At 38.2% G+C, this 26,648-nt stretch overlaps 1 protein-coding gene across 1 annotated transcript in view; it reads right to left on the bottom strand.

Annotated features, from left to right (window-relative positions):
* Positions 1-1,950: 1,950 nt before the first annotated feature.
* LOC128480798 (uncharacterized) overlaps positions 1,951-26,648 on the bottom strand; it is a 35,030-nt gene continuing 10,332 nt past the window's right edge. Inside the window, exons 3-23 of the mRNA XM_053458317.1 lie at positions 26,529-26,626; positions 24,417-24,482; positions 22,512-22,601; positions 22,161-22,252; positions 21,656-21,798; positions 20,494-20,612; positions 17,164-17,292; positions 16,766-16,969; positions 16,007-16,153; positions 15,723-15,836; positions 14,697-14,780; positions 13,554-13,673; positions 9,374-9,468; positions 6,959-7,064; positions 6,254-6,376; positions 6,037-6,138; positions 5,633-5,760; positions 5,339-5,477; positions 4,300-4,379; positions 2,913-3,048; positions 1,951-2,829 (exon numbers count right to left, since the gene is read on the bottom strand). Of these exons, the coding sequence (XP_053314292.1) occupies positions 2,806-2,829; positions 2,913-3,048; positions 4,300-4,379; positions 5,339-5,477; positions 5,633-5,760; positions 6,037-6,138; positions 6,254-6,376; positions 6,959-7,064; positions 9,374-9,468; positions 13,554-13,673; positions 14,697-14,780; positions 15,723-15,836; positions 16,007-16,153; positions 16,766-16,969; positions 17,164-17,292; positions 20,494-20,612; positions 21,656-21,798; positions 22,161-22,252; positions 22,512-22,601; positions 24,417-24,482; positions 26,529-26,626 (2,339 nt within the window). The 3' untranslated portion in view covers positions 1,951-2,805. The remainder of the gene's footprint in view (positions 2,830-2,912; positions 3,049-4,299; positions 4,380-5,338; positions 5,478-5,632; positions 5,761-6,036; positions 6,139-6,253; positions 6,377-6,958; positions 7,065-9,373; positions 9,469-13,553; positions 13,674-14,696; positions 14,781-15,722; positions 15,837-16,006; positions 16,154-16,765; positions 16,970-17,163; positions 17,293-20,493; positions 20,613-21,655; positions 21,799-22,160; positions 22,253-22,511; positions 22,602-24,416; positions 24,483-26,528; positions 26,627-26,648) is intronic.

Below are 26,648 nucleotides of genomic sequence, written 5' to 3'. Positions count from 1 at the left end.
CTAAGGATAACCTGTGGCATAGTCAACAACAACTAAAATGTATTGATGTCCCCTAGCTGACTTACGCAGAGGCCCTATGAGGTCCATAGCAATTCGTTCAAAAGGGACCTCAATGACAGGAAGGGGTACCAGTGGGTTGCGTAAACCTTTGTGCGGTGCCTTTACTTGACATTCGCGGCAGAATTTGCAATAACTCTCTATTGCAGCATATATACCTGGCCAATAAAACCGGGTCAGAACTCTCTCTCTGGTCTTTTCAAATCCCAGGTGCCCACCTAGCACATGGCTATGGGCCAGCTTTAGCACCGTGTGTCTATACGATTGTGGGACCAGCAACTGTTCCATCCCCTCCTCCCCTTTCTTCTCTACACGATAAAGCAGGTTATGATCTACTTTGAAATAAGGAGAACTTAAGTGCTTGTCAGGATTTACAATGGTATCCTCCATTACTTGCACGTTCTCTCTTGCTTCTGTCAGGGTTGTATCCTCCCATTGGGCAGCTCGGAAATTTCCAGGGTGCACTCCCAGATCCTGAAACTCTACTTGTGCTAGGGGGGCCTCATTATGGGGAGGTTCTACTTCATTACCCAGACACACTACTGGTGACTCTTGTTCATTGCCTGGCTCCCAATCGATACTGGAGAAAGGAAAAACGTTATCCATTCCTTCTACCTCCTGTGTTTCCCCAGAGCATATTACCTGAGGAACTGAGGGTTTTCCTGTTATGTTGCGGAAATGGGGGAAGTCCCTCCCTAATACTACATCATAGGGCAACAGGGGTACCACCCCTACCTGCCATTTGACCTTTCCTACATCCGTGACAATATCAACCTCGGCCGTGGGGTATGAGTGGGTGTCACCACATAGACATACGATATCAAGCAGCTGCCTGTTATCTACTTTCTCTGGCTGAAGCAGAGCACTTTTTATCAAGGTAACCTCACTCCCAGAATCAAGCAATGCTTGTACACTCTTCCCTTCCACCCTCACTGGTCTTAAATGAGTTGTATCAACAGCGCTAGTAACCACACCCATTTTTGGGCTCTTCACCCTCTGGACAGTTATGTGCAAAATGTCCCGGCTCGTGACATTTGAAGCAACTTATGTGTTCCTCAGTCTGCTCATGTGGCCGTAACAGGAATTTCGGGTGCCTGTTACCACCATAGTCATATTGTCCCATGCGGGGTACAGGGGTACAGGTCCTTTGCTTCCGGTTTTCACGCTTGTCTGGTTGTTTAGGGATCTGGACTTTGGCTGTGGAGAAGTACTATGCAGCTCCTTAACGGTCAAATACCTCTCACCCAGACACATCATCTCTTCTGGATCCTTCGGATCCCCTTGGCTGACCCATTGTTGCAGTTCTGTTGGCAAATTCCTGAGAAAGCAATCCATGACCACCATCTCTGTTATTTTGGTAGCAGGGTTGATCTCAGGTTTCAGCCATTTCTGAGCAAGCCTCAGCAACTCGTACATCTGGGTCCATGTAGGTACCCATGTCATAAGCCCACTTATGATACCTTTGGGCTCTAAGGGCAGGGGTTATGCCTATACGTGTTAGAATTTCTGTTCGGAGTTGTGTATAGTCCTGGGCTTGGTCATAAGGTAAATCTTCATAGGCTTTCTGGGGTTCCCCACTTAGACAAGGAGCTAGTAGTTCCGCCCACTGGCTCGCTGGCCATTTTTCTCTGGTAGCGACCCTCTCAAAAGTTGTGAGATAAGCTTCCATGTCATCCGTCTCTGACATCTTATACAGGAAATCAGTTGCTCGAATAAGGGGCCCCTTAACCTCACTTGTGAGGCTTCCGTGGATGCTGCAAAGCTGCTGGTGATGCAGCTATTTAACGGCAGCCCGTACATGTACAGGCATTGTCGTTATCACGTTGCACGGCAACCCCGTACATGTACGGGCTTTGTCGTTAAGGGGCTAGTGTATTAAAGCCACAGTCTCAGTGAGGTAATCAACCACAATTTATTTGTAATCCACATATTCAGATTTTAACAGGATTATACGAGACACATTCCCTATAAACAAAAGCCTCGTCTGAGCACTTACTAACATAGAAGTCCCTCACTACTCAGGGTCTAAACTTAACATAACGGAATCTCACCAACCTTTTTTGATGGTTTCTTGTATACATAGCAAGCCCTGCTGCTTCCAAACAAAACTCTCTCTCTCCCTCTGTCCAACAGGTAAGGTTGTATTGCGGTCAGTGCAGCTAATTACTTGCAGCTGACCAGCGCATTGGAGTCAGCCTAATCTCCTGGCCTGGATCCCACGTCAGTCCAGGTGCATGTAAACTGCAGAGTGGAGCACCAGCCTGCCCTATATATCATACAAAACCCTGTAAAATAGAGGGGGGATGTATACCCTATCCATAACAACACCCTGCACCTTGTTATAACTACTAAAAATATACAGACCAGATAATTGATAATTAATATTAGGCTTCCACAGAAGAACCCTTGTTTCTCCACATTTGGCCATATATGCAAATATATTAAAAATGCTTTACAAAACAAATCCAATAAAAGCACATTTCCAGTACAAAATTGTGGTAGCCCTGGGTCAACTGAACCTGAGGAAACTACTTTATATATAAAAACATACTATGTACATGACCTTATTTAAAAATAGTTTTTACTAAATTAGAAAAGATGTGTAAAACACAAGGTTTGAGTAAAAACACATTACTCAGGACAATACATTACTTGTGTTGTGATATAACACACATAAAAATAGTAAGTGAAAGTTGTTGGTCTTCTTTCTCTGTTCGTCTTCAGGTCTGTAATTATGACGAGCAGGGATCAGCTGTTATATCTTGTTGACATCTATTAGCAAAAAAAAAAAAATCACATTCAGCGCATAGAAAGGTATCATTGATTGTATGGCCAGTTTGTTAAATGTTATTTACCAGTTTCACCGCTTCAAATAATTCTTTAGATGGTGCAGTTTTATCTAAGCCTATTTGTTTTAGTCTTCCGAGTAAAATGTGCCACAGCTTTGGTTGTCCTTTTCTTGTTTTTAATTGCGACGTAAAGCTTTTCCATCTAAAAAAATATATAATGTGAAAGCCATTGTTAAAATGTTTTTTTTAAATAAATAAAAATGTTCTGGTGAGTCAAAAAGGTGAATAATTAAGCATTATTCTTTTATGGTAAATAACAATAAAACATATACATGAGACAATGGCCATCATCCAAATGACATAAACAATCTGCTTTTCAAAGATATTAGAGCGAACACAGCCTGGCATCTAACGGGGTGAAGGAGCTCTAGCCAATGCCAAGCCAGTTAAAAAAAAAAGAACTTTTATGAAGATCATGGCATCCATAGTGCGCCATAAAATATTGGATATAATACTCATCTGTGTACGATATGCAGTTGTAATTTTAACCTCAGTTTTGTAGGAGAAACCTGTATAATACGCACTCAGTAAATGAGGTCTTTAGATGATCGGTGAGACTGAACAATGATCAGTGACTTAAAGAGTCATTAATCATTGATCATGTAGTGATTTATTAGGTTAAAAGCTGCTAAAAATAAAATAACTTGAAAATGACAAGTTTAGACCACTGACATAGATCAGAGAATCCGATCAATAATCCGTGACCTAAAATGTTACTTGTTATCAGTAAATTTTGTAATAAAAGTGTGAAGATAATAAAATATGTATTTTCTTTTTATTAATACTGTGTGTATTCTTTTTTATCTTATGACCTGGATGACCACTCTCTATCTCTGACTCTCATTGATGAGACAGGGGTTATCTGCTGCAGATGCAACTGATTTACATGACCGTGCTGTTGAAGATTAAGTTTTCAATTATTTTTAACAGATTTAATGCTGGTGCCCCACAGGAGCACAGCATTGATTATAACTTAGCCCCCACAAGCCTGGGTGCACTCAAGACAGGAGCAAGTGCATCATTGCGATTGTGTTACTGATTGTGACTCTAATGGAGTGATCATGCAGCATAACAAAATTTGTACTGGGGTATAACACAAACAGTCTTTTCAGAACTTTTGAAAAAGGGGTAATTTGTGTGGATTATGCCAAAGATTTTATGGTGAGTTCAGCTTGGTTTATGCTTAGGTTGGCTTGTCCGCATCTACAATGGATGTGTGAGTCCAAAGCACATTTAAAACATGTCTGATTTTACTAATCTGTGAACAGCGACTGTAATATGAAGCTTTTTTTTTTCTTCTGCAATTGCAATCTTATTAGCAAGGGACGTATGCACCTCTGAAATTTGAGTAACGACTCATACACCCAAAGATAATCTAAAAACGAGCACTTACCTGATGTTATGGAGTTTGAATAAACTGTTTATGAAATAATTTCTTACATCCATCACTGCTCGTGAAATGTTTCTCTTTGTCTAAATGAGAATAAAATATTCTTATAACCAAACCACATACAAAACACTCTTTCTAGCTCTTTGTCTCATTCTTGCGTGTTTGCGTGCATTACTTAGTGCAGACAATGGTCTAGAAGATGCTAGAATTCCTTCCTCTACAAAATAAACAGTCACACGTCATGGCTGAACTATCTTTTATGCACAGGTAAATATACTATGCTGATAGCGTGTTGGGGTCAAGTACCAGACCTTAACACTATAGTCAGTTTACAGAAACAGAGTAGGTAGCCAACTTTAGGATGGGTGGAAAACATGGGGGAAAACACAGTAATTTAACCAATGTTTGCTGAATATCTACTATCCAATCTATCACATAATTAAGGACTATTTGTCCTGTAAAAAGAAAGTAGTAGCCCATAATCTTCAAACTCATGCATCTCTCAATGTCAGCAGATTTTGGCCAGAAAGTTTAAATACTCAGCTCTTTGGCTGGAAGAATAGACATGAGTGAGAAGTTACAGACTTATTTTTATTAGAACTTGCCAGCCAGACAGCCACATCACTTATTGGCAAACAAATAAGGACGAGTAAGTAAGGTAGTTAGAAAGATATTCAATAAAGTAAACAAAGCCATTAAAAACATAGAAACGCCCAACTCTATGAATGAAGTGCGGGGAGCAATGCTCTTCTAAACATGGGCTCAGTGGTACATAAAGACATAGTCTTAAGCAGGGATATACTTTGATGAATGAAACCCATAACGAACACATCTCCTGCACATGATTTAGCTGGAGGTGTAAGGGTGCCACGCAGCTATCATATGCATTCACGTGCATATGATGGCTGGAGTGTCCCCTTAATTGTGCTTCTGCAGTATGGATCCAGTTGGGGTTTCTGGGACTGACCCCACAAATGAGCACTTTAGGCGAGCTTCTCTCGCTGAACTTCACAATCTTTTATATCATTGCTTTAAAATGTACCATTTGTTTTGCTCGATCCAGGTCATTCAGGTTATAAGCAGGTGTTAAAATGTTCCTTTTTAAGCTTGATTTTTTACTGTTGTCAAAGTATTTCGTAATGGTCTGTTTATCAATTGGCATCCTCTTTTTTCCAATATACCTGCAAAAGAAAGTGTTACAGTCAACAATTCTATCTGAATCCCTGCAGCCAACTTCTACAATAATGCCTGCTTATTCAAGTGTGGACCTCAGTATCCAATACTGCAAAATACTACTAGTTTTCATTATTTAAAAGGGTCCCACAATATAACGTACCATTTTAGAGCCTCAGACAAATGATCTTCTGACGTCTGCTTGACAAACTCTGAAAAATCATAATTTTTGAATCCAGTGTCGGACCACATCGTGTTTAGTTGTTCAGCAAAGATCTTCCAAACATTATTCTGCATAAAATAACATAAATCAGATTATTACAAAATAGTTGGTATGTATAGATTCATAATGGGTCTAATTTACATAAAGTACATAACAGAGAATAACAGCATAGCAGTTACCGGTAATTATATTTATGTTTATGAACCATTTAAAAGTAATGCTTAAAGCAGGAACAGTCACGTGTTCGTATTACATTGCATATTCGTAAGCTTGTTTTTGCTTTCTGCACAAATAACTTCTGATGTATTTTACAATTAGTGATTACATTAAAAAAAAATACCTACCCTGTACTCGTTATGTAACTTTTTTATTTCACCCATCAGGAAGTCAAAAATTTCAGTAACATGACTTTCTGTATCATTAAAAAATACGTTGGTTAACCTCACCTGTAATAAAAGTTGATTAATATTGAATGAGTATCACTTATGTTTTTAATTAATATTTTATTTTAATATTTCAAATAAAAATTATGACAATTACTTCACCTGTAAGGGATTTTACCTTATAGGTAGCATTATTGCCACAAAAGTATGGATTGAAAATTCCGCGATGAGTTATTTGATCTTTGTTGTCTTCCCATCTTTGTTCTGCTTCTTGTACAGCAGAGGCCAGACGCTTTTTCAACTGATTGAGATATATTAGTAGGCTTAAGCAAATACAGGTAATGCATTTCAAATAAAGCACAGCAAGTGGGAAGATGTGTGTATGTACGGTGGATTTGAGATTATGGTTTTACGGCTGTACAGGTAAGAGACATTCTGTTTTAAGTAGATCTACATTTTGTGTAATTGTTGGTACAGTATGTTATATTCCACACACACAAATGGTATGTCCTAACTAAAATGTCACTTACTCAAATTGTGGAGAAGGAGGAATATATAAAGACAAATATGCTTAATAAATATTTCACGTTATTATAATATTTTAGTCAATCAAAAATTGGAAAAAAAGGAAACATCAGTAGTTTATGCAATTTATAACATGGGCAAGATTATGTGTTTTCATATCCCAATTGCACAAAAAATGCATGTTTAAAAGTTATTTTTCTGGGCATGTCATTTGGATTGAATTTTATTAATTTTGTTTTAAGCTATAATATCATTGAATAAAATGTTTTATATGCAATTTATTACTGGGAAAAAAAACTATAATATACATAACAAACACAAAACATTGTGAAAGCCGGAAATGTAATATATAACTCACCATGTCATCAAGTCTCTTTCCATACATTATAGTTAACTGGAGTTGCAGATGAGAGAGAAGTCTGTCAAATCTATTGTAAACTGCATCTTCAATTATGCTTTTTAAACTGAAATAAAACAAAAATGTCAGCACAAAGTGTACCATTGAATATATGTACATTTTTTTCTGCTCAATTTAACTTTGTTGTAATATAATTTAGGATTATCTTACATAATTGGGTATCTTCACTAAACTATTTACTAAAGCCAACTTGCATTAGTGCTTGTAAAAAAAATTATACATTTTAACTCACAAGCATTCACCTGGAGAATAGTTGATTATACACACGTTGCAAGTTACAAATGTGACCTGGAAATAAGTTCAAACTTGCAAAATTCACCTTGCAGCTCCTGGGGGTTGCAAGGTGAATTGGTACCCCACCAAATTCCAAAAGAAACCTTCAAGAAGTAATAAATAGAAACATGGGTCGGCAATCTTCTCCCCTCTCCCAATCCCATTTATGGTGGGGCAGGGGGTTAATTAAATTAACCTGCCCAAATATTTCCCCATCAACCCCAATACCCTGCTCAATGACATGGGAGCGTGGTTAAAGTTCATAAAACTAATGTAAGGGAGGTACGGACCCCAAGCCGTTGCTCTCCTTCACCCTGCTCCTAGTGTTATTTACCAAATTATACAGTACTTACGGGTCATCCATGCCTTAAACATAATAACATGTAATAAATGGGGCATTTAACCCCTTGACTGCTAACGACGGCATGGTGCCGTCTCTAGCACTACCCTAACTTGATGGAGGTCTGTGGACCCCCATCACCACCTACCCCCTCGATCTGCCCCTCACACTAAAGGGCATCACCGGGGCCACCCGATCCGGCCGGTGACGGCACGCGCAATGACGCGATGACGTCACCGTGCAACTTTATTAATAACTGACAATTGTCAGTTAAAGAGGTATGGGGGCATGCTGCTTAGATGCCTGTATCTCAGCTACAGACCCCCAACATATACCGTTGGAAAGGTAATCGCCTCACCTTTCCAACGGTATAATGCATGTGAAAAAAGAATAAAAAATATTAAGTTAAAAAAATTAAAGTGTACAAAAAAAGTAAAAAAAAAAATTTGGCGGTGTGTGCTTCTGCAAGTGAATGGAAATATGAAACGGTCAGTAATTAGGGTGAAGCCTTGACGTGGCATTACTGATCACGTAAGAAGTTAAATTATGGCACAAAAAGTACACATTTGCAAAAACTACACCCCTTGGCGCATCAAATGAGGGGCTGCATGTGTTTCCAGTACAAACCTGGAGCGCGCAAGACACAAATGAACATGTCGCTATGGTTAGAACATTTTCTAGCCAAAGCGACATATTCCATCATTATTTGTGCACTCAAATTTTGTCCTAGAAATACATGTAATCCCTCATTTGAAGCTCCAAGGGGTGTAGTTTCTTGAAATGTGTACTTTATGTACCCTAATTTAACTTCCCAGATGTCTAGACAACCTTAACTTCAGATATGGCAGATTTGAGAATCTTGTTAAAAAATTGTCTTAAAACATTTAGGGGTGATGCCTGCAATTAGACAGCTCTAGACAGCTGGAAAGTTACATTATGGTACATAAAGTATATATTTTCAGAAACTACACCCCTTGGCGCATTAAATGAGGGGCTGCATGTATTAGTAGCACAAGACTGGAGTGCGCAAGACATAAATGAACTTGTCGCTTTTAATTTAATTTTTTTTAATTTTTATAAGTGTGATATTCACTTATTTGTTGTGCACGTCAGATTTGTGATACAAATACAAATAAGACCTCATTTACTGCAGCTAGGGGTTTAGTTTGTAAAAATATATAGTTTTGTTGGTATATTTTAACATCCCGGGCAGCTAGAGCTGTTTAATTGAAGGCAGCCATGCACTAAATTGAAAGATGTCTTTTGTGATAGTCTAATAAATTTAACTTTTAGCAATAAAATATTAGAAAAACAGTCTACTGTTCTCAATTTCTGTTTATTTTAGACCGGTTACCTACTACAAATATTTAGCAATATGGGTTTTGATATTAGAGTTTAGAAAAAAAAATTTACAAACTAGTTTTTATTCAGTCGAAAGTGAAAAAATACACTTTTTCCCATTTTTGGCTTTATTGTGCAAACTTAATGAGACATACACATATCAAAATGGTATATTTGGAATATGCTGCGTGTGCTGAAAAAAACAATATATGGTTTGCATAGTTTATTCCCAAGAAATGTACTTCTAAACGCGTTTAAACGAAAGATGCACCAAAATGCCGAAAACCAGTTTAGCACCCAGGTGGGAAACGGCTTAGCAGCCAAGGTAATTTGGCTTATAAGATGCAATTTCTTTTGTAAAATAATAAAACACTTTAATGGCAATGGAGTGACTGTCTTACTCCTTGGTTTTCAACATTTGTAAAAGGTGTCTTGGTTCTTGTTTTGTCACTACTGTTTGCGTCTTCTTATTCACATTTGTGAGGTAATTCTCCACCTAAAAAGAAAGAGTAACCAATGATCAATAATGTAAAATATCAGGGATATTGGAAGAAAAGTTATATAGTTATATAGGCTGAAAAAAGACATGCATCCATCAAGTTCATAACAATTCATCTGAGTTCAGGGATTTAGACCAGTAAAAAAGTACTTTCACGTGCACTGATTTTTTAGGGGGCTCCCTGGAATGGAACACATATACAGTGATCTAAAAAATATTGAATTAGCTAAAAACCTAGCTCTGTTTCATTTAAAAAAATACAACCAATCTGAAATAGTTTAATGTGATAGTTGTGTAGCTCCCATATCACCTATTGCTGACTGATAATGTGGCCTTCCTTTCAGCAACCCCTGAGCTCCTGACAGATGAGTCGGATGAGATAGGCACAGTGTATAGGCCCTACCCAAAGGCTTTGATATTGGACTCTCCAAAAAGGATTTGGACTGGAATAATAAGTCATACAAAACCTCTACAAATCCCAGTTTGGAGCCAAGTACTGCCTGGGCCTAAACCAACATGTCCCCGAATTCTTGTGTCTCGGGCACTTGAAGGCACTCACAAGATACGAATTATCCAAGATGCCAACCTCCGCCAAACATGTTTTTTCGCCATCTTGGTATGATTTATGACCAATGAGTATAAAGATACTTAATTAAATAGTCATTATTGAATTAATTGTAGGGTAATTCATAACTATAGCTAAGGCAATGCCATGTCAATTAATAATCTCATTAGGGAATTCAGTTTATAGATTTTTTACAGAACCGTAAATACTTAAGGCGTTGCTAAGTGTGGCGCACCACTAAGAGGTTACACTTAATGAAATTTTGACAGGAGTTCCCCTTTAAAATACCATGAGGTCTAACGTTTTGGGGCACACGGGAATGTAAACTGTCCTTCGTTCTTTCTAAAATATAGAAAATCGGTGACTTGGTGGTACCATAGGAAGGAATTGGAATATATTACTATACATAATATATTATTTTATTTTTATATATATATTTACAGCGGGGCAAAAAAGTATTGTCAGCCACCAATTGTGCAAGTTCTCCCACTCTCAAAGATGAGAGAGGCCTGTAATTTTCACCATAAGTACACTTCAACTATGAGAGACAGAATGGGGGGAAATAATACAGGAAATCACATTGTTTTCCATGGATTTCTAATGAATTAATTGGTAAATTCCCCGGTAAAATAAGTATTTGGTCACCTACAAACGAGCAAGATATCTGGCTCTCACAGACCTGTAACATCTTCTTTAAGAGTCTCCTCTGTCCTCCACTCCTTACCTGTATTAATGGCACCTGTTTGAACTTGTTATCAGTATAAAAGACATCTGTCCACAACCTCAAACAGTCACACTCCAAATCCCACTATGGCCAAGACCAAAGAGCTGTCAAAGGACACCAGAGACAAAATTGTAGACCTGCACCAGGCTGGGAAGACTGAATCTGCAATAGGCAAGCAGCTTGGTGTGAAGAAATCAACTGTGGGAGCAATTATTCAAAAATGGAAGACATACAGGACCACCCACGCAAGATCTCACCCCGTGGTGTCAAAATGATCACTAGAACACTGAGCAAAAATCCCAGAACCACACGGTGGGACCTAGTGAATGACCTGCAGAGAGATGGGACCAAAGTAACAAAGGCTACCATCAGTAACACACTATGCTGCCAGGGACCCAATTATGCAGTGCCAGATGTGTCCCCCTGCTTAAGCCAGTACATGTCCGGGCCCTTCTGAAGCTTGCTAGAGAGCATTTGGATGATCCAGAAGAGGATTGGGCGAATGTCATATGGTCAGATGAAACCAAGGTAGAACTTTTTGGTAGAAACTCAACTTGTCGTGTTTGGAGGAGAAAGAATGCTGAGTTGCATCCAAAGAACACCATGCCTACGATGAAGCATGGGGGTGGAAACATCATGCTTTGGGTCTGTTTTTCTGCAAAGGGACCAGGACGACTGATCCGTGTAAAGGAAAGAATGAATGGGGCCATGTATCGTGAGATTTTGAGTGAAAACCTCCTTCCATCAGCAAGGGCATTGAAGATGAAACGTGGCTGGGTCTTTCAATGACAATGATCTCAAACACACCGCCCGGGCAACGAAGGAGTGGCTTCATAAGAAGCATTTCAAGGTCCTGGAGTGGCCTAGCCAGTCTCCAGATCTCAACCTCATAGAAAACCTTTGGAGGGAGTTGAAAGTCTGTGTTGCCTAGCGACAGCCCCAAAACATCAGTGCTCTAGAGGAGATCTGCATGGAGAAATGGTCCAAAATACCAGCAACAGCATGTGAAAACCTTGTGAAGACTTACAGAAAACATTTGACCTCTGTCATTGCCAACAAGGGGTATAAAACAAAGTATTGATATGAACTTTTGTTATTGACCAAATACTTATTTTCCACCATAATTTGCAAATAAATTCTTTAAAAACCAGACAATGTGATTTATGGACTTTGTTGTCGCATTCTGTCTCTCATAGTTGAAGTGTACCTATGGTGAAAATTACAGGCCTCTCTCATCTTTGTAAGTGGGAGAACTTGCACAATTGGTGGCTGACTAAATACTTTTTTGCCCCACTGTATATACAGAATTTTTTTTCTTTCTTCTGCATACAGGGAACACAGCAGTCCTTGCACACATTCCTACTATGTGTGTATGTTTATATAATATGAGTATATATATATATATTTTTTTTTACAGGAGATGCAGCAGTCCCTTTTGCACACATTCACTTGCCCACAATGAACCCATTGCTGTAGTAGGCCTTACACCTGCTGTGTTTAATGTATCTTGGCTGAGTGGTTTAATGCACACATATTGTTTTATCACTGTATGAGTAGATATTTGTAATGCTGCCGGCATGTTTCAGTTTTCTTAGAATCTTTTGGTCAGTACCTTGACAAGGGGAGGTTAAGCTCTGCCGGATATTTAAAAATATTATTGGGCCACATATCTGCTTCAAGCCCTGGAGTGATCGGTAGGTCTGCGGGGTAAGTTATGGATTGACCTGGAGCAGTCACAGGCGTTGGTCCCTCTGGGGAATTGTTTGTGGATCAGGCCTGCTACTCTTGGAGTGTCGGTCCCCCTCATTTATTCGGGCAACACTTTGCATTTGGCATCTTAGGAGGGTCGGAGGTTACCTATCGTCCTATCCCTCGCCTTTATTGTCCCTCGCCCAAATCCCCAAAACCTTGCCCAGATTTCCAAGGGGGTCTTAAGGGGGATCTCTGGACTGGTTTGCATCCCACAGGACTGGTGATGTTTCTCTAGACACAGGTTCTTGGGACCCCTAAGACGTCTTGAGAATTTGGAAAATTCTCACCATACACCTTCTCAATGCAGAAAAGTGCCTGGTCTCCCTCTTTTGGAAAAGTGCTACCCAATCCCTACAATAAGGGATTGGGTAGATTGGATATAGTAGACAAGGGAGTTAGAGGAGCTGACAAGCAATTGGCGGATCAGTACGAACAATATGTGGGAACCTGGATGGCTTGGATTCAATTGATCTCTTCTGAGGAGTTTAGAACGCTGATAGGAACAAGCTGAGTGGTTTTTTTTCTTTACTGTTTTCTTTCAATTCCCTCTGCTTTCATTTGCTTCCTGCTGCTCTTAAGTGGGCTTTGTATTTAGATGGATGAAGTGGACACTCAACACCGCCGCCATTTATGTTTTCTTGGCAAGAGCCTATATCGGGTCTTTCGTGTATGATACTTTTGTGTTACGGGTTGTTGAATCACATAGATAGGCAATATGTTTAGTATTTAACCTGTTCATGTGTCTATCCATATGTTATCTGACTGTTCAAATACCTTGCCCTGTCCTTTTTCTTCTCTACCCCTATCCCTACCCTATTATATTAACAAACTCAATAAAAATGTAATTTACAAACAAATTACAAATTACTGATAAGATATTGGACTTTACATCTGGAATGTGACAATACCCCTTTAATTACACTTTTTATAATTATAGAATAAAAGCACAATACACTACTGTGTGTTAGGCCTAAACACATGATCCCTCATATGTAAAAAAATCTCAGTTTTATGTAATTTGAGGAACTGAAAGAATCTTACCTGATTGATGGAATCCTTTTGTTTAAATGCAACAAAGGAATCAAGATGGGTGATTAGATTCATAATTCCAGTAAATTTAAGAAATTCTGCATTCTTTCTAATTATCATTTGTGGAGGTCCCTGTTAAAGACAAAAGTACATGAATACTGGCTGCTTAATGAAAAATAATCTGATATTTGTGTGTAAGCATGTGTCATACTATAAATCATTATACCTGGGAACTTCTTGGCTCCGGCTACCCAGAGCCTTCCTTTGCAGGGCGCGGCCAGGACTGTACACTGACATCATTGATGTAGAAAGATAGATCTTTTTCCTTCTTAACACATCTTTTGTCTTCACTCTATTTTTTTCCTTTATTTCTGTTTTTAAATAGTCACACATTTCTAATTTCCTTCTAAGTGTGGCATAACTTCGTTTGGCATGGTAGTTTTGTGCACAGATCAGATTATCACCCATTTATTTCCTTGTGTATTTTAAATGCTAGTCTTCCTGGTTCTATTGATCAGATTTACTATCTAAAACAATGCATACAGAGACCTTCTCATTGAGAGTTTTGTGCCTTGCAGGAAATGTTTTGAAAATGTACAGGGTTTTATGGACTTAATAAATTGTCAATATAACCCAGAATCAAAAATTGTATCCAGCTCTGATGCTGCAAACAAACAAGGAATCTCAAGGAATCCTGAATATGAACACAGCAGGTATGTGGTAGTAAGTAACTCTTTTCTCCTATGAAAAGAGTGCATTCCTTAAAGTCAACAATGAATTACCCCAGTTACAATTATTACCCTTGGGCTGACCTTGGCACCGCTATTCTCTCATTCTAGATTCCTGAGATTTTTAAGGTTCAATGTTAAAACTATATTGTGTATAAAAAAAGTTATGCCATATGCATGGAAGATGAGTTTTTTTAGGTAACATAATAGCCCTGAACATTTTATTACACTTTATAGTGTATAGTTTTATTTTAATTGTTCTACTGAGATTTCATGGGAGTTACAAAGCACTGCCGGATTACTTGTCTGATGGCCATCGCAGACACTCTTATTTGTCTCCAGATCTGAACTGGCCTGGGGGCTCCAATAAAAACTTTAAAACCTGTGTGTTTTTAAACTATAGTACACACAAAGAAATGTTACATACCTCTTGCATATGGATGGAGGTATGCAGAACTGGCAATATGTATGATGTAAAAATGGATTTATCCATTGCGTTAGTTAATGAGTCCTGTAGTAAAAAACAAAAAAATAATACAGCAAAATTAGTCATTTAGCAATAAGGGAAATGAGTTGAGTATAAGCTGAATAACCTAAATATATATACAAGTTAAAACAGCGTGTGTACACTTGTTTCTAAGGTGCTTCAGAACCGACCTCTCAAGGTCTACATAAAAGGAGCTAGGACAAGCTCACATGAGCAGCACATTCTTACTTGAGTGTGAGGGAGGTGATGGTCTGGGCAGCCACCAGCATAGACCCCTCCACTAATGCTTCCTCCTTGGTCTGCATGGTGCCTGCCACTGGGCACTGGAATAAGACATTGTATCCCAGTGCTCTGCACCAACAGGTGGCATGCAGTCCTTGAGAAAGTAAATGTTAGTGATATGGTCTGTTCCAGCAGCTACGCAGAATTTCCACCACCAGATTGTGGTGGATGTTTAGAGGGGCCCTATGGTAAGCCTGTGTCCAGAGCAGGTTTTCATCATCCTTAGGTTCCTAAAATTGTAATGCCATTTGCTAAACACCTTTCATATGACATGTATTAAGATATCAGTAAGACAGATTGATTTTCTCCTCTGATGCATTAAGTCCAGAAAAGCCTTTTTTACGTTTTGCTCTTTTTGGGAATGTAATTCCAAACCCATTGTTTTATTTTAAAAAGGAATTTAGATATACATATATTATGACTTTATTGCCATAAAGGTTTTTTTATTAACAGCTTTTAGATAAATGATATCATCCTCTTTTTTAAAAAGACCTAATAATGAACATTTATGGAGATAAGCATTTCATTAGCATTTGTGTCGAACCATTGACTTGTGCAATGCTTAGAATACTGCCTATGATGGCGATCTCCATGTCTGCTGATAAAGAACGTCTTATATATATATCAAATACTGCAGCAGAGTAAACTATATGGGAATATAGAGACGGTATACGCGCTACTAACCATATCTAGCAGTTTGCACAGCTCTTCAAGTTCTGAGGTCCTCTTATACTTTTCTAACTTAAGTAGCTCTTTTATTTTATCTCCACTTTTTTCTGAAAACTGGAAGTTTGAATCCTAGACGAATACAACAAAGAAAAAACATTGATTTACTATATAAATTACTATTGCATGTTATTTGGATCACAACCAGGCCTTGAACCCATACAAGTACCAACTATACTATAACAATTATGATCGTATAAATATTTATCCACATGTTGTTCACCCTGTGCTGCTCTTACTACCTTTTCTGGATATGCCAGGAACATAATTGAATAGTTTTCAGGAGTTTTCCTCCAGGCCTTCATAAATTCACTGTTCAGCAGGATTTCTTTAACTTCTCTTTCTGCGATTTTAAACGCAAATTCACTTATGATAAATATAACATCCACCTGTAAACTCAAACAAAAGGGGTGACAATGAAGAATCCGCTTTTACTGGTATTTCGTAATGCATCACCTATTGGGTGTAAAGCATTTTGGTTTTAGGTATACTCTTGGTTATTTACAGTCTACAAATCCTATGGCTGTATATACTTGGTTCAGCTGTTGCTGTCTGTGTTCTGTGCTGCATCACAGTTTACTTTGTACATAATGTATGCCCAGTTATTTAATACACTCAATCAATCTTTTATTGGAAATGTTCTATCTCATCTCCTGTTTCCGTGAAGCTAAAAGTGCCTTTGTAAAGGTGGTGTTAGGACACCTTGACAGAAGTCCAAGTTCCTGCATGAAGACTTGTTGGAAACTCGGCTACACATGAAGGTCCACTGGATGGCCGCTACGCCTCTAAGTAGGCAAGAGGACCCTGAAGATCAGGGTTCAGGTCTGTCCTGTGGTCCTATGAGGGCAGCCCCGTGTAAATGACCTGGTAGGTACTCCCTAAACAAACAGGGTGAATTGCTACTCTCTGCACTCAGCTGCCAATTCTAAAGGTCGCTTTTTGTGTTGCCACGACTTCTCCAATTTGAAAAGGTTCCTAGTAACGTGTTTGTAGATGCCTACCGTATTCAAAGCCTTTTGTATGAAATCCATTGCCAGAGGGTCAGAATCATCTGTTCCTGGCATCTCCAATATTTCTTTTCCACCATATAGTATTTTACTAGGTAAATACACAACAATTTCTTTCACTGCTGCAACTCTGTGCTTCCATTCTTGCGTTTCTGATTCATTCACGTCCTGTATACTTGTTAATCTTCTCAGAACAGTCTGAAAAATTACATGCATTAATTGGAAACGTGCATTCATCCTACCGGAGTTTTGATCAAATCATTTTGGACCCACATTGATTTAACAGTTGATTATTGGTATTCCTTTTTTAATATTTAGGATGGGTTAAGTCATTATGCTATGGTGCAACAGTTCCACATATTTTGACTAATACAAGTTCTTGTGTCTATTACCTGCAGAGCGACTCGATCAGCTGATGAATTTTTTCCACTTCCAATGTACAACTCTGTTTTTCCCGCAAAATGTTTGACATTTTTGGAAAGTGTAATGTCTTCATATGAATTGAACCTTTGAAGAAAATGCTATAGGGTTTGGGGAAAAAATGTTGACTTTATTACTTGAAAATGTTTGAGTACTCCATCTTGCATTACCATCAGAGGACAAAATGGGAAGCATACATGTTGAATAGTACACTAGTCAAGGCTCAGGATCATCCGTCTATTCAGCAATTCAATTACCTCCAGAAACATGTACTATAGAGAACCTAAGCAGGCATTTAAAGTCAATCTTGTTTTCATCTGGAACCCAAAGTCCTACCTTTCACCGTGTTATGGGGACTGGAACTGGCTTGTGGATTGCCAATGGCTTTGGCCCACTGGTGATCTTTGAACATTTCAACTGCCCTAGGGGTTTAAAAAGGGCTGAGTAGCCACAGGATGAGAGTTACACCAGAGGGAGACAGGAACCAGAAGTCTGAAATGTGGAGGAGTCTGCAGCACAATGTTGCTCTGCCTGCTTCTCTTAAAGGACCCTTTGTTATAAATTGTTTGAAACGCAGTGACAAACTCAAGAAGCATAGACTCCATAATTTTAAGACAGGGCATTTAAAATTATTTGAAATGTTTAAACAAAGTTGTGTTATACAATAAATGAGATATTTAACCATCTAACAGTGAAGTCAATGCCAGGGCTGCATCCTTAAGAAACCAGAAGATGGGGAGACTAATGCTACACGACATGGTTGAGTACAGGAATATAGAGCACATTTATTCCAAAAGCCCTAATACAGTTGACTATCTCTGCGAAAACACTTGAAAAGTGGAGGAACCACTGGGGATGTAGGAGGACCTGTCAGCCAGAAGTCGCCAAAGAAGTAGAGCATTTTGTCATAGCATCAAATTTCTGATCTATTTAACCCCTTCGTGACAAAGGCTGATTTTACTTTTTGTACCCTTCGTGACAATGGCCGTTTTAACATTTCTGCGCTGCTCCTGTTTAGCTGTAATTTTCTTCTTTCCCGTTTACTGAACCCACACACATTAGATATTGTTTTTTTCAGGACAAGAAGGGCTTTCTTTAGATGACATTGTTTTGATTGTATCATATTATTTACTATTAAAAAAAGTATAAAATATGGTGAAACATTTAGAAGAAAATGACTGTTTCTAACTTTTAGTTGAAAAATCTTTAACTCATCTATAAAAGGTAATAAAAAAACCTGCTAAATAGATTCTACTATTTGTCCTGAGTTTAGAAATACCCAATGTTTTTATGTTTTTTTGCTTTTTTCTACACATTATGGGGCAATAAGTACAGGTAGCGTTTTGCTATTTCAAAGCCATTTTTTCCAAATCTGGTAATTCTTCCCCCCATGTGCCATTCCGGGTATCTTTGAACCCGGCCAATGTAATTTACCCCATCAAGTCATATATTTTTGAAAACTAGACAGCCCAGGGTATTCCAAATGCTAGTATTTTAACCCTTTCCAAGCACTAATTCTACCATCAGCCTTTGTCAAACTTTATGGTAGTAATTTTTTTGCATTTGTTTTTTCACACACATTTTACTTCAGGTATGAATAAACAGGTTCTGGTATATGTCACTATCATAAAACACCCCAATATGTGTTCAGCAACATCTCCTAAGCGCAGTGATACCCCACATGAATGATTTTGCCTGGCTGTTTGGGGGCAAAAGGGCCACATTTGGGACATGCGCATTTTTCAATGTTGAACTTTGGCATTTGGGGATCCACTGCCCATGCCCTATTTGGTACATCTTTGAGCCGGGCCATTTCAGTGTGCCCAATAAACCCATATATTTTTGAAAACTACACACCCCAGGGTATTTTAAATGCTGGTATATTAACTCTTTGCATGCACACATTTTACCACCAGCATTGTTTCAAAGTTTGCAGTAGTATTTTTGTGTGTGTATTTTTCCCACACACACCTACTTTATGTATGAATTTACAGCTCCTAGTATATGCCGCTGTCACACGACACCCCAATATGTGTTCAGCAACATCTTCTGAGTACAGTGATACCCCACATGCATGGGTTTGTCATTTTTTGGGGGAACTAAAAGGCCACATTTGGTACGTGTGCAATTTTCTAATTGGAAATTAGATGTGTGGCCATCCTTCCCCCCGTGTTAATTGGGACCTTGTTGAACCTGGCCAATTCAATTTACCCCATCAAATCATACATTTTTTAAAAGTAGACACCCCATGGGCATTTAATATGCCAGTATTTTAACTCTTTCCATGCGAGAATTGTTTTAAGCTAATATGCTAATTTTAGGACTTGCTCACAAAAATATATTTTTTATATATATATTTTTTTTTGCCTTTTTTTTTATTTATTTTTTAAAAAAAAATTCAACTTGAAGGTTCCCCTGATAGTGACATCAGTGGGAAATAATTTTTACATTTTACTGTTTTTTTTACTATTTTTTCTAATTATTATTAATTTTTATTTTATTTTTAATTTATTTTTACTAATCACACTGTGATTAGAAAGCTGAGCTCCATTGACTTGCATGGTTGAATGAAGTACCTGTATTCAACCTGCAAGTGGAGCCAGAGTTCTCTAGAGGGTCTGGAGACCGTCTAGCGAACTTTTTCGTCTTTATTGGGTTTTTTCCCGGGCCGCCACCATCTTGCTTGATGGTGAAGATCACCGGCAGCCCCCTTTTAAAACGGGCGTCCGCCGCCATACAAAGTATGGCGGACGTTGACGCCCCGGGGAGGGGCCAGAGATGGCCCCTTTAGGCCGATCATGGCGTTGCTGAATGCCTCGAGGTCGAGGCATTACAGCAACGCTGTTTCGGTGCAGAAAGCGAAAATAGTTCGCTTTCTGCACCCGTTTAAAGAAGAGCCGGTCCTGGCACGTCAATTGTCGTTATCGACTTGATTTTCGGTGACGTGCCCGGACCGGCAATTGTCATCAAGGGGTTAAATAAGATGCTAGCAATGGTCAGGCGTTCTTAACAAGTTGTTTAAATCTAAGGACCAAGGTCAGTGACAAAACTACAGCAAAGTTATTGCCAGGTGCAGTTAATCTTTTTCACCCGTAACAATCTGAATCAGCTAGAGAGGATAGGATAGGATCAGTTGTCAGCTGACTGGTAGCTGGCAGTGGTAAATATTTTAGAATAACTGGGACATATCACAATTTTATCTTTTACGTAAATTGAACTCACTAGAGGAATCCCAAAAGTATTAAAGCAGAAGTTTAATAGTACTAAACGTAATAATTTAAATTCGAACACTCAATTCTTACCTTGTTTAAATCATTTAACTCAGAAATCCCATAGTCTGTCAAAAGAGGAAATCTAGCCTTTAAGCACTGAATAGACCTATCTTGTACTGTCTTGTTTATGCCATGTTTTGATGTGCCTCCTGCCAACAAACAATAGAGCTTTTGGTAAGACGGTGGGAATTCAATACAATTTAATTTAAAAGATGTACTGACATTACAACAGATAAAATATGTACATTAGGCACATTTTTTGAGGGCATCTGTAATAAAGGTGAAACCATAAGTGAATCCAGAATGGAACATCTGGTGCTCAATTCACTGGCCTGCCTAAAATTTAGAGATTCGCTAAAAATGGTGATTGCACACTAAACGACTGTTGAGGATTATACAGTATGTGTTCTTTCTACATCTTTTTTATGTGATTGGTATAAGCAGGGCCGGCCTTAGGGGTGTGCGACCTGTGCGGCCATGGCAACAGGGGCACCTGCCCTGGACTTAAATTAAAGCATCGTTTTTTTTTTGTTTTTTTTTTTACTTTATTTAACATCCTCCATATTAAATAAAGTTGCAGGATGTTAAATAAAGTTAAAACAAACAAAAAAAACAATGTTTCAATTTAAGTCCCGGGCAGGCTGGGTGGTTGCTTGTGAAGTTTTCAGCGACCGCTCGGCGCCCCTAACTCTCCGTGACTCCGTTGCGGTGCCGGTGTTTCATGCTGAACGCCAGAATTATTCCGGCGATCAGCAGTGAAGCGCGCACCGCGGCAGATCGGGAAGTCAGGCGCCAGAGGAGTAGTCCGCACAGGGCGCCAGAACACTTAAGGCCGGCTCTGGGTAAGTCCTTGATTTGGATTTTGTAAAGAGCAAAATGCCAGAGAAATTGTCTCTAGGGTGTGTGCTCTGAGATATTGTAATTATGTAAGACACTTTTGGTTAATAGATTATTTTCTTTGATGTGATTTTTTTAGATATAGCCAGTGACAGTGGCTTATAATTTACCTTTATGATTTTGTCTTTTTGGTCTCATGTTATAAAGTTTCTCAAATAATATTTGTTACTCTGCATGTTAGTTGTATAACTTCTAAAAAAAAGATCGAAAAGTAATTGAGGGAGCTTGCAGTTTATAATGACATTTGTTTTGTATACTTAACTGTATATTGTGTGTATATTAAAAATGTACTTGCCTTTGATTAATGACACCAGTTCAAACAACTGGGCCTGTAAGTCTTCCTCTTCAAAATACTCTACTTTTAACTGGTAGACAGATCCATATCGCAGATGTATAATACATTTTGTTGTGGAATCATAGCTCCGTTGCAGGTTTTTCCTAGAATGGAAGCAAAGTAAAGTACATTTTCCTTTATTGTTTTTCCTTTTTCTACCCCTAAACACTTTGACTTCCTCCACCTCCCAACCCTTCCCCAACTTTCAGTTGGCAATTTTCTATAAACCATTTCTTCCCTTATTTTTAACCCTTTCTTGCCCCCATGCATTTCTCCTTTCCCTTAACACTTCTTAATATGAGAATATTTATAGGGTTTCCCAAATGTCAATAACTTGGTACTCTTCAGGCAATTTTCCCCAAGGTTTAATTAAAATACCTATAAAATAATTACCCTGATTGAAGAACAAAGAGCACAAGATTTCTTTAAAACATTGTAGTAAAACCATTTAAAATACTGGGCTTACTGAGCCAAAAGATAAGGTGCGACCTCAATCCTGCTTCTCTTCGTGAAATATGTGGACAGGCCTGAAAATTCATCATTTGAATTCTGCACATCCTTTGAACAAAAAAATAAGAAACACATTTTCCGATGATCATGTGTGCATAAAATGCAAGTGGTGCTTAGTTAAATTTTCCCATTCTCCTCAAATTGAGTGACATTTCAGATTAATGATTAATTATATACCTGTACTCATTTAATTAAATGTTGAAGCAAAGCAAAGTTGAGGATACAAGAGTAACTTTGTGAACAGGATACAAGGATGATTTTTTCTTTAAAAAAATTAGAAAACCATAATAAATTACAGTAAGCCTACTTGAGTGATAAGAGGGCTTAACTCCACCGATTCCATTAAGGATTTGAAGTCCTGGTTCTCGTTTTGGTTTGTTTTGATTAAGTCTCTTACCTAAAAAGGGAAAATCAAAGAAGTAATTTGCATGGCACTCCATATTCATCGCTAGGTTTACTATGATTGGGTGAGTTTTCTTTACTTGAGATACTTTGGAATACCAATTAGAGTACCGCTTATTAAGACATTGAGAGACTATTATTGCACCTTTTTAATCGTATCCTCCATTGGATTTCACTCTTGGGTAATGTACACATGCTATATTCTTGAGAACCATGCGACATTGAATACATGATGACAATAAAGGTATTTCTCTAAAGCAATCTTGGAGTGTAAATTCAAATATACATTTTTTTTAAAAAAAAAATCTCTTATTTTTCTGAATTAATCTCCCCCCTTTATCTCTCTTGTGGCTGGGAAGTCCAGATGCATGGGACCTTGAAGATCTATGCTGGAGGAGCACAGATCTCTTCCAGCATCACATAAGTCCTACAGTCTTAAGAAAAACATACGCACTGTAAATAAGGTATACCTCTGGATTCCTCTAGCAAGTGGTGATAACACAATAGTGATGTCCGGATCATGAACCAATCGTTCATTTGATCCGCATCTTTTTAGTGATCCGGATGAATCGGTTCAGTAGACTTAACGATTCATTTGTAGCAGTTCAGTCTGTGAATCATGCAGTTGTAGTCTGATCCCAGAGAGAGTCATCTGCAGAGCACTCAGACACAGACTCTGGGATCGGGTTACAGCTCATTAATTCACAGAGGAACGATGACTCATAGAGTCAGAGAGTCATTCAATGATTCATATGAGTCAAATGATTCATATGATTCAAATGATTCAAATGATTCATATGATTCAATGATTCAAATGATCCAAGGATCCGGATCTTACAGGGATCCGAATCTTACAGGGATTCGAATCATTCAGAGAATATCACCATACTTTTATAAATAAATATATTAATAATCACTGCCCCCAGGATTTACATTCCCCTTTACCTCTAACTGCACCTTAAGTTAACTTTATTAAATTAAATTAACCCATAACACCCCATCAACCATAACTGCCCCTAAATTAACCCTAAACACCCCATTAAGCATAACTGCCCCTAAATTAACCCTAAACACCCCATTAAGCATAACTGCCCCTAAATTAACCCTAAACACCCCATCAACCATAACTGCCCCTAAATGAACCCTAAATACCCCATCAACCATAACTGCCCCTAAATTAACACTAAAGACCCCATCAACCATACCAATTTATTAGGTAATTAGGGTTCATTGGCTCAAATGAAAGGGGCGGGGCCAATCGTTAGTGTGCATGCACGGAGGGACTGGGAAACAGTAACTCCTGTGAGTCACACTGAGTGATCCGAAGATTCAGATCATGAATCGGATCATTTCAGTGAACGAGTCGAAATGATCCGATTCACTTTAATGATCCGAACTTCCCATCACTATAACACAATTATGCACAACCATCCATTAACATTTACACTTTTACACAAAAATACTTTGTAAAAATCTGGAATAATATTTATTGGATCCTTCTACTGAAAACACCCTTCAATGTTGTCATTAAATACATAAATCTGAATAATTCAGTAACAAAGGTAAAACATGAAAGAATTATATAGCACAATCAAATATTTCCCAATCACTGCATAACTGTATCACTGGAAACGGTCCCAAAACTTTTTCAAAGATCTGAAGCTGCCTGGTTCTTTTGCATTACGTTAATAATAATTAATAATCATTCCTTGTCCATACCATTGCTATATAACTGTGTCTAACTACATAAAGACTTTAGATAGTGGTAAATGAGCTATAACATTATTTTTCACACAAAATGTCTTCCTACCACTTCTGGGAGGTTGATCAAGTCTTCATTTTCCAAGTCTTGAAGTTTTGGATTTCCAGTAACATCCTAACAGCGAAGATTATATAAATCAGTAAACATTGTTAAACTGCATTAAAGTAAACACTTAAAATTCACCAAGGCATAAAAATATCCCTTTGACGTAATGTTTTAGGATGATTAGCACACATTTTGCACAGTCTATTACAGATGAGTAGGGACGATGGGAGTTAGAAACAGCAAATAACTCACAGATTCTTTAACCTGCAAGTTGGAACTTGCATCCCAGGGGATTTATTTGCAGATGATATTCTATATTTCTTCTAGCTGTTGCTGTGAATGCAAGTGTTGAGCTGTGCCTAATGTACTGTACAATTAAGTGATTTGCCTTAAGTTAAACTAAGCTAAGTTAAACTCAGTTAATTAAGTTAAACTCAGTTAATTAAGTTAAACTCAGTTAAGGTGTTTTGCTACAAAGGTATTACACAGTTTAATAAATGTAAAATTTAACTGAATATTTAGGTGCAGCATGGTCTATTATGGGTATATCTTTGACACCTTTTTTCCTTCTTTCTCTTTTTCTCTCCCCATACTTATGTTAATATTATTTATTATTATATTATTCTTCCTTTGCTCTTTATATTCATATTTTTTGTGTATTGGTATTGCAACTACCAGGTGTTGTTTATTATCTCACATTATACACCTTAATTGTTGGGTTTATATTAGGTGGGATGTGCTTTGATAAAGCGCCTTTGGTATTAAACAGACTTTCAGTTCTATTTATTTTTTTTATTTGTTATATATTTTGGAATTTTTTTAAATATAAAATCAAGAATCCGAATAAAGGATTTATTAACTATTAGTCACTCGTCGTCTGTAATGGAGTGCCAGTGTTTCATCTTTTGATTTGCTTTAGCTTGAGCACCCGTGAGAGATTGTTTCATCTGCCATACAGCTTAATAATATATGGTCTGAGCTGGCATTTAACTTGTTCTAATTGTGTTATTGTGGCTCTTCCAAATTGAAGGAATGATTTTACAATTGTAGCAATTGTAGGTGTATTTTGGCTGGGTGCTGTCCCAGGCATGCAAAAACCCCTTGGGTGCTGCATGTGCAGTGCAAAATAAGGTCACCATGCAAGCAGTGTCTCAGGGGTAAGCTGTATTGACCCAAAGTGACCATTAGTGGAGTCGGACAAGACCTGGTACAGGGCAACTGCTCTCTCCCAGGTGATGGCCACATTCCAGGGCCCTGTCATAACAGCAGATGTTATCCTGCAGGCACCCTGGAGCAGGCATGAGAGATAGCGCTACTAAAAAATATGCAGGATGCTGCAGGATAAGGGAGGATAAGCAGAGTACTATCAAAGGGTCTAGAGAAACATAAGAAGCAAGGGGACATAGCAAGCAAGTAGAACTTAGCAAGAAACAGGAAGACTGAGCAAGAAACTCAGGAAGAGAGAAATACATGGGAAACTGAATAAAGCATTACTAGCAAAGTTGAACATAAGTAAGAATACACAGAACACAGATTCTAAATATAACCTGACAAGACATACATGGTACAGGGCACAACAAAGGACAAGGAGCAAAGAACACAAGGGATGGAGTGAGGAGCCAGGATTATCCAATGTTTCTCCTTTTTGCAAGGATAGGATTCTTAACTGGGACATGGGGAGAGGAACCTAGATCCTCAACTAACTCATGGATAAGAGGGCAAAGGTAACATAAAATACTGACAGACTTAAACACAGAACTAACCTAGGACTATATGATAACAATTGGAGATTTAGTCACATCATATGGCTATAGTATGCTTAGCCCACACACTGGTGAGCTGGGCAGCCTGATTGCTTAATAGAACGATCTGCACCCAGTCATGTAGAAGAAGGGCTGCTTTCCTCCTGGAACTGCTGCCCTAGGCCTATTCAGCCTAAGTGAAAATGTTCCACTGTATGTAAAAGTACTTACAAAAGTACTTTAATATGCATCATTTATTGCTAGGGCTGTAAGGAGCACTTTAGTGACACTTTTGAAGAAAAGAAAACACAGCAGCTGAGGTGCTCCCTTTCTGATTTTAGTGTAATGCACACAGTTACACAGTCAATCAAACCTTTGGTAGTTTTAAATTCATGTTGTTTTCTCTATATTCTTCTTCAATATCGCTGGTCATGAGAAACAGCAAATTCAAAAAGAAACTTTTTCCTTTTCCTGAAATAACGAATGCAAACAG

The sequence above is a fragment of the Spea bombifrons genome, chromosome 1 (assembly GCF_027358695.1).
Source record: "Spea bombifrons isolate aSpeBom1 chromosome 1, aSpeBom1.2.pri, whole genome shotgun sequence".
Classification (NCBI taxonomy): Eukaryota; Metazoa; Chordata; class Amphibia; order Anura; family Pelobatidae; genus Spea; species Spea bombifrons.
This window is presented reverse-complemented; position numbering and strand designations above follow the sequence as displayed.